Consider the following 8364-nt stretch of genomic DNA (forward strand, 5'->3'; position numbering starts at 1 on the left):
CCACACACAGACGGTGATCACTCAGACGATACTTCGTCAGGAGCTTTCTCTTACTATAGTCTTTAATTTTGATCAAGTAAGGTGCCAATTGATAGCCAGTCTTTAATCTATAGAAGTATTTTAATTTGTTAATTTGTTCTACTTTGACCTGCCAATCATAGATGTATTCTTCCTGGGTTAGTTTTACAATTTCTTTAACTTTTGCGTGTCTTAATTGAATGGTTGAGCTGAGTTGGTGTTTTTCCACTAAATAGTGCGTGGGGTCACTCTCTGGGTGTCCTGTCCTGTACATAAGAGCGCAGTGATGGTAATCATCTGTCCGTGTGTCTGATAGATGGAACCAGAACTTGGCTGTTCTCTTCTGGATCTCTGCTAGAAGAGGGAATCTGCCCAGTTCTGCCCTGCAGCCGAGACTAGGGGCGTTTCTGTGAAGTCCCAGGATGTTCTTGCAGAACTCCAGGTGGAACATTTCAGTGGGTCTTTTATCCCACGATGTGTAGTTTAATTTAAATTTGGGGCCCCAGATCTCACAACCGTATAGAAGAATGGGTTTGATGATGCTGTCGAAGATTTTTAGCCATAATTTAATAGGTGGGTTGAATTTGAACAAAGATTTTCTAATAGTGTAATAAGCCCTGCGTGCCTTATCAGTCAGATGTTTTATTGCCAGGTCAAACTGACCAGAAGCTGAGATAGTGAGACCCAAATAATTATAACACGTCACATGATTAAGAAGTGTTCCCCCGATTGTAAAACTATATTTTTTGTCAGTAAGCCGAGGTTTTTTCTGAAAGATGATAATTTTGGATTTCTCCATGTTTATTGGTAAGGCCCAGTCTCTACTGTAATCTTCTAAAAGCGAGAGGCTTTGGTGTAGCCCCTCTTCATGAGGTGACAAGAGCAGAAGATCGTCAGCGTACAGGAGACATTTGATTTCTCTGCCCTCGAGGGTCAGACCAGGACAAGGGGACTTCTCAAGTGCTGATGCCAGTTCATTAATATAGATATTAAACAGAGTCGGGCTGAGGCTACAGCCTTGACGCACTCCTTTGTTCTGACTGAAATAATCAGTACGTCTGTCGTTGATCTTGACACAGCATTTGTTCCCGTTGTATATGTCCTTTATGATGTCATATGTCTTTCCTCCTATTCCGCTCTGAATCAGTTTTAGAAAAAGTCCATTGTGCCATACCGAATCAAAGGCTTTTTTAAAATCAATGAAGCAGCCAAATATTTAATTTTTATGTGGTCAGTTTTCTTCTGTATTAATAGTGACTTGTATAGTTTGAGCGTTTCTTGATATGTGGCTCGTATTTGTTGGTTTGCAGGGTCTCTGTGTTTTTTATTTGATAATGATCTTAATTCTTTTCTTAGTTTTTGACAATCTTTATCAAACCAAGCATCTTTAGCGATTTCTCTCTCTCTCGCGCGCGCGCGCTCTCTCGCTGTACTTGAATACTGTTAGACCTGAAATTATAAAGCACTGTTTTTCATGTGTATCTTTTTTATTTATTATATTTATCTATGCTTGTAATGTTTATTTTCACTCATTTGTTATTTTTCTTCCAAATGGAGCTATTCAGGTCATCTAATAGATAAGATTGACCGCTGTTTAAAAATTTCCCTTTAGATCAAAAGTTTGATGTCCTAGAGATTTTTTTAAAGGAAATTAATGCATTTATGCAGCAAGGATGCATTAAATTGATTGGAAATGACGGTAAAAAAACTAAACAAAAAAACTATTGTTACCAAAGGTTTCCGGAACTTTTTCAGAACTTTCTATCCATCAGAGAATCACAACACAGAAGCAGCACGACTGCAACGATGCTTCTTGAACCAGATCAGCACATTAGATCACGTGATGCTAAATACAGGATAAATTACATTTTTAAACATTACAATAGAAAGGCTATTTTAAATGGTATTTCACTCTAGAATAGTTTTTACGGTATTTTTAATGAATGTAGTCTAGGTGAGCGTAAGAGGCTGTGTTCAGCCTCACACTTGTGAACGCTAGTGGACTGTTTGATGTGTTGTGTGTCTCAGCTGCTCGGGGACCGATCTTTGCGGGTGGACATCGCCGAGGGCCGAAAGCAGGAGCGTGGCGCTGGAGGCTTCGGCTTCCGGAAAGACGACAGAGGTACTGTGTGTCTCAAGATCACTGTCGTGCTTTTTATCTTCTTCTTCTGTTAGTGCTGTTTTCTCTTTCTTACTTTTGGTATGCGTGTGTTTCCTTTCAAATGTTGTGGTCTTTATATTCTCAGAAATGAGCAGTGCTCGGGATGGGCATCCAATGCATTTATATTATAATTGTCAATTGAGTAGAGATTGTTTTTTTTTTATGATAAATAAAACAAGATATTTGGTCATGTATCCACGGATTCTTTACTTATTTACTTGAATTTAATAGTCAGATGGTAAATTAAGAATTTATTCAGTTACACAACTCTTTTTTTTTTTTTTTTAAAGGCAAATTTGATCTCTAGGTGAAAAATAAATTTTTCTCTGCTAATCATTTAGTCCACTGTAACCTGCCTGGCCACAGTTGACTTCTATTAGACATTATTATGTTTATTTTAGAGAAGATATGATGATGATGTAAATTTCTAAAACATTTACTTTACTGAATTACCCAAAAAATCGTATTACCATCAGCTTGATATAAACCGTTTTTGTTGAAATTCTTTGTGATTCTTAAGCAATGCTCAGTATTAGCTTTCTGTCTTCTGTCTCTTATTCTGAACTGTCTCCGCTTGGTTATATTGCATACCGCTACAAATATTTAATTCAATGCTCATACTACACAAAAACAGCATTTCTTAAAGGGATAGCTCACCCCAAAAAAATTGTAATTCTGCAATTTACTCGCACACAAGTTGTTCAAACTATGTGAATAATCAAACGGTTTCTGATCTCCTTTACGTTCTTCAAAATCTTTGTTTATACCGGTCTGAAACTATCCCTTTAAGCCGGGCTTCTCACAGTCATTGTTCATGTACATGTTTCATCTTCAGATATTTCTGTGCTTTTGTTTTCTCATCCCTCAGTAGAAAACCCTTTCCTTCTAACAAATGAAGTGCTTTCCTACAGACTAAACCTGTCTTCCTGTAAGCGCTGTGGGCAGATGATCTGATCCTCTCTTTCACCCTGATCTTAGCTTTGAATTGTTGCCCCTGTTAAACCGCCCCTGTCCCTTTCAGGCCGTGGTGGCTCACGTGGGGCCCGAGGAGGGGGACGTGACTCCAGAGACGACTTCGACCCGTCTGGAGGAGGTGCGACGTCTGAACCGGGCAAGCACTCGAACCCTTGGGGACTTAGCCCTAGAGAATCGCCTCGAGATAGTCATTGTAGCCAGAATCTGATGTACCACAGACAATTCAGATGCACTCCTCGATTTGTTAAAATGATCAGAAATCATGTTTTTATGAGACATTTACTGGATGAACACCTAGGAAGCAATAGGACATGAAGAAAATACAAAGATTTTAATTTCTTCAATGGAGTGTTTTGGGGGGGGGGGTACAAAACATTTAAATAACACAATTTATATTTTTAATTCAAAATGATTAAATTCATAAAAAATATATATTATTATTATTATTATAGTGATATTTTCATTGCAAGCATGCACTGTAAAGTAATAATGCAGTAAAATAAATCATTGTCATTGTTAATTTATAATAATGATATGTTAATGATCAAAAAAATCTGCATACATTAAAAACACAATCCCATGATGTGTACATAAAATATTAAATAGAATATTTTCCATATAGCTGTAATAAGCAAATAATTTGTCAAACATCTTAATGGACTGTAATAGGCTTTTTCAATATGCTAATTAAGCTGCTTATTTTTATTTGATTTTGGGGTAAAATATTTAATGCTACTTTGCTGTGTTTGTGACATTCACACTGTCATGGTAAATGCTTTTCTCCACCACTTGTACAAACTGAGGAGGAAGTCGAAATAGTGTTTGAAACCTTGTTGATAACGACCCAGAATATTGCATTAAACTAGTCACGGGACTTTATAAGCAGGGATTGCATATTTATGTTTTGGCTTTTTCATGAATTTTAAGTTCATTTTTGACCGTTGATCTCTCAGGGCTTTCATCTCATTGCCATCAGTCATGTTGTCAGTGGAGTCTCCCTGCTGGTCTGCAGTCAGGTTTCCTTCCAGGTTGAAGTTGCCTGTAGATACTGATCTGGGATCAGACTAAGCACTGGGATGTTTTGCCCAGAGCCAATCCTGGAGCAGTATTTTGGTGCAACTTTGCAGTGGAGTGGGAGAGTGACGGATGAGTTACTCACACGCTTCCTCTCCTCACAGGATTTAGAGATGATGACTTCATGAGTGGGAGGAGTCGAGGAGGCGGTCGCCCTGGCGACAGAAGGGGGGGCGGAGGAGGAGGAGGAGGCATGGGGCGCTTCAGAGATGGACCTCCTCGAGGAGCCCAGACAGACTTCAGAGAACCCTCTGATGGTGTCAAACATCATTCATTTGGAAAGAATTACCTCTATGTGCTTTAAAGTCAACGTGAAATCATAATGGCCCATATTTAATCTCAGTACATGTCCCTGCTCAAACCTCTTCAGTGCAAGCTAATCATTTACAGAAGCAAAAATGTTTCAGTTAAGGTGATTAAATGTCTAATGTTTGCCTTTGGCTACTAAGGTGGTAGATTTTGCTTTCCAGAAGTGTACTTCATTTTTTGTGCGTCTGTAAGGTACTGTGTACAGTACGTGTGATGCAGATTTCAACACCAGAATAATACGCACCACACGATTTCTGTGCAAAATGCTAAAACAAAATGAAATTACTTTCAGCTGTACAACCAATTTGTTTACATCAGCAATTTAATGTTAACTTGACCTTTACCATATCAGTTATGTGTGTTAGTGTAATTATTGGCCAGAATTGCTGCATCCATAATATTACCAATAGCAAAATGACTATTGGGGTATAATTCAACTGAAATCTTTTATTGTTTAAATGAATATATTTAATGCCAAATAATCAATGCAAAGAAATGGATTCAGCCGGAGGCCCAAATAAATATGGCCTGATCCCTGGGACAACATTTTCATCATTTTTACAGTTGACTCCACAAACTCTCACTTAAAATCAGCAAAAAAGTAAAATGGGTTGCGCATTCACGTTGACTTTAAATTATGTTTTTGACACATTGACACAAATTATACAATCACACCTAATGTCTGGATTTCTCATTTTCCCCAGAGGAAAGAGCGCAGAGACCGAGGCTACAGCTGAAGCCGCGCACCGTGGCAGCTCCCCTCAACCAAGTGGCTAACCCCAACTCGGCCATCTTTGGGGGCGCCAAACCCAGGGAGGAGGTAATTCCCAAAGACAAACACTAAGAGACTGCAGCCTCCTTCGGCGCTCCACAAGGAAGGAAGGAGGGGAGGGATACACGGGGAGGGAAGGGCGAGGTCCGGGGACGAGGGAAAAAACGTATCATGCCAACGGGAAAGCGATAAGGCCTCTGTTATCATTCCTACCTGTTAGACATGAACAGAGTCCCTAAGAATTCAGATCGTGCGACTATATTTATTCAACGAGGAGAAAAAACAGACCACGCCCACATCGATCGATCAAACGTCATGTCACCTGCACACGCCAACGAGCAGCTCGTGAATGCATGGCATAAACTGTTCAACAATGGTTTTATGTCCACCTTTGCTTCCCTGTAATTACTGCCAGCTCTGTACTGTAGTTTCGTCTGGGAAAGTTCTTTCACATCCTTGGTGAGATCCGAAATTTGTCAACTTTTTTTTTTTAAGCTGCTCTCTTAAATGGAATGGAACTGATTTTAAATGTTTTTTTTTTTTTTTTTTTATAGCTGTAGACTAAACCAAACACGTCAAGCCCTTTTATCTTGCGAAAAATGACTATGCTGATTTGGTTTGTGCACTTCTTGCGGGGCAGCTAGCTAACGTTTCCACAGTTGACATTTGTAACAGCATTGGCGAAAAGCTGTATTAGGTTTATGATATTGAACGACCGTTGTTTTGTATTTTGTTCTTGAGATTTTTGACGGTTTTTCTCTTTGGCGGAACGAGCTCCTTCACGATTTCAGACGATTCACGTCCGCAAACCTTCGAACGCACACTGGATCATGCATGTGGTGCTTGTCCTCTCTCTAATCCTCACGGTGTGTAAATTGGCTTTAAAGCACCACGTAGTCAGCGTTCGGTTTCAGAGCCGTGCGTCACAGTAGGTCTACACTGCGCAATCTTCCCATTCGTGTAGAATTGATTCTAATATTGCTTTGTCAGATTGTTCATGTGCAGAATTCAGCGTCTCCTACAATGAACCCTGTGTAACCATCTTGTTCTTGTTTTATGTTTCCGTTCTCTAAAGAATTAGTATCTGTGTCAGTGTGGCTGCATTATTCCGGAAGGCTATACTGGATTCTACTGGCTTTGATCACCATAAAATCTTTCAGAGACTTCAGTGACATGCAGGCAGGGGCACGAGGTGCTGGTCTCCTCTCGAATCCAAACGAGCCCTCATCCGATTGGCTTAAAAAAGGACGTGGAGGTGGGGGCTCTAGAAAGGGGTGGGGCTCAGTCTTAACTCCGCCTCTGCCTGTCCTCGCTGGCTCCTCCCACACGCCTCAAAGAACCCAAACTTGGAGGACGGCATCTCCAGGTTGATTGCGTTTAAGGACTTCGACATCTCTTTCCCTTCCCAAAGTACCTTTGTGTTTTTGAATTTGTAGACGCGCGGACGTAATTGCCGCAGTGTTCTTTTTATATTTTGCTCTTTAAATTTCTTTGCTGTATTTGAGGATTAAAACGTTGAGCTTGATTCTTAATTAAACCATTTCAAAGTAAAGAGCTTTTTTTGAGTTCTTGTTGCCTCGTCCTTACGAAAGACTTTCCCACCCTGACCAAATCCTGGCTCATCCAGAGCTTTCGGGAACAATGTGCCACATGTTTGATTCATTTAGCAGAGTATGAATGATAGGTTTGGTTGGTGACACTGACACGAGGGTCTACGGTCTACAGACACATCCAAAGCTTGGCTGCAATTTATTTCTCTCCAGATGAGAAAACGGTAGAAACGATGAGCCATGACACCATCAGTACTGCCTTTCCATATGAAGCTAATTGAACAAGAATGAACTGCTCACACATTTCCAGACACGCCAGGCGCTGTAGTTTCATCGAGTCTATAGTCCTCATGGGAAATCTGTCGCCTCCCTTCTCTGCATTTTACTGGATATAAATGAGGGAGTTCAACTTTTTTTTCTTACTGTATAATAGAGGTCAGCTGGTTTTATTCTTTTGTTTTTACACTGTTTATGGCAATAAACTGTATCATCTTACAGTGTTTGAAATGAATGTGTTGACAGGACAACGGGATGAAATTATTCTGTGTCCCGTGACGCTTAATGGTGTTTGAGTAATCTGACGAAAAAAAAAAAAAGTTATTTTATCTAAATTCAACTTCTGTTTGCTGGGTTAACAATGGTCTATACATGGAGGAAGGCTTTATTTTCAACAGGAGACGCGTGAAGAGTTTGTTTTGCATATGTAAAGAATGAAAGATTTGAAGAGGAGACCCTGGGTTTGGGGTGTCAAATGATCTAAAGACAAGGCAGTTTGGGGGTAATTCACAAAAACAACAACTATCACTTACTCATCCTTCACTTCTTCCAAACTTGAGCCAGTCTCTTCCTTCTCTTGAACACAAAGGGAGATATTTTAAAGAATGTTGATAACTAAACATGTGACTGTAGACACTGACTTCCATATCTTTATCTGTTTTATTGCAATGGCTGCTTTCAGTTGTTTTGGTCACCCCAACACTTCTCAGAATGTATTTGTGCTCAACAGAAGAAGGAGACTGATTTCATTTAGGGGTGAATGGTCCTTTTAATGTCTTGCATTTCATCTTTAAAAACATCAGGTTTTACAACGAGACTGTTCGGTGTATACTGTACTTCAACAACATGCCAGCAGTTCAGCTGTCAAATTTCACTCCAGCAAAAAAAATAAAAATAGATTGAACTTTGAGTTATGAACATTACATGATCTCGTAACATTGTTAAATAAAAATCGATAGAACAAAGACTGCTTAAAATAAGTATTTTTTTATATACTTGAGACGAACAACATGCCGTAGAGACATAAGATCACGCTCATGCCTTGAAGAACAACAACTAAGTAAATGCTTTATTTAACACATTCTAAGTCCAAGTCAAGCTACCATGCAGGTCATTTTTTTATTCCAGCAGAGGACGCTGTCTTCAGCCTTAAAATTCTGTCTGATCCTAATTATGTTTTTCAGATCATAGAAAATTACCTTTCTATACAATGAGCTTGGGAATTAACG

At 39.5% G+C, this 8364-nt stretch overlaps 2 protein-coding genes across 2 annotated transcripts in view; both read left to right on the plus strand.

Moving 5' to 3' along the window:
• The window catches only part of LOC132108254 (eukaryotic translation initiation factor 4H-like), an 11273-nt gene extending 4412 nt beyond the window's left edge, over positions 1-6861 (plus strand). The window contains exons 4-8 of the mRNA XM_059514927.1: positions 2047-2140; positions 3201-3272; positions 4333-4485; positions 5242-5357; positions 6385-6861. Coding sequence (XP_059370910.1) covers positions 2047-2140; positions 3201-3272; positions 4333-4485; positions 5242-5357; positions 6385-6390 — 441 coding nt within the window. The 3' untranslated portion in view covers positions 6391-6861. The remainder of the gene's footprint in view (positions 1-2046; positions 2141-3200; positions 3273-4332; positions 4486-5241; positions 5358-6384) is intronic.
• The window catches only part of LOC132108259 (transcription factor Dp-2-like), a 144751-nt gene that overhangs the window by 20498 nt on the left and 115889 nt on the right, over positions 1-8364 (plus strand). The window lies entirely within an intron of this gene.

Source organism: Carassius carassius, chromosome 28 (assembly GCF_963082965.1).
Source record: "Carassius carassius chromosome 28, fCarCar2.1, whole genome shotgun sequence".
NCBI classification, from domain to species: domain Eukaryota; kingdom Metazoa; phylum Chordata; class Actinopteri; order Cypriniformes; family Cyprinidae; genus Carassius; species Carassius carassius.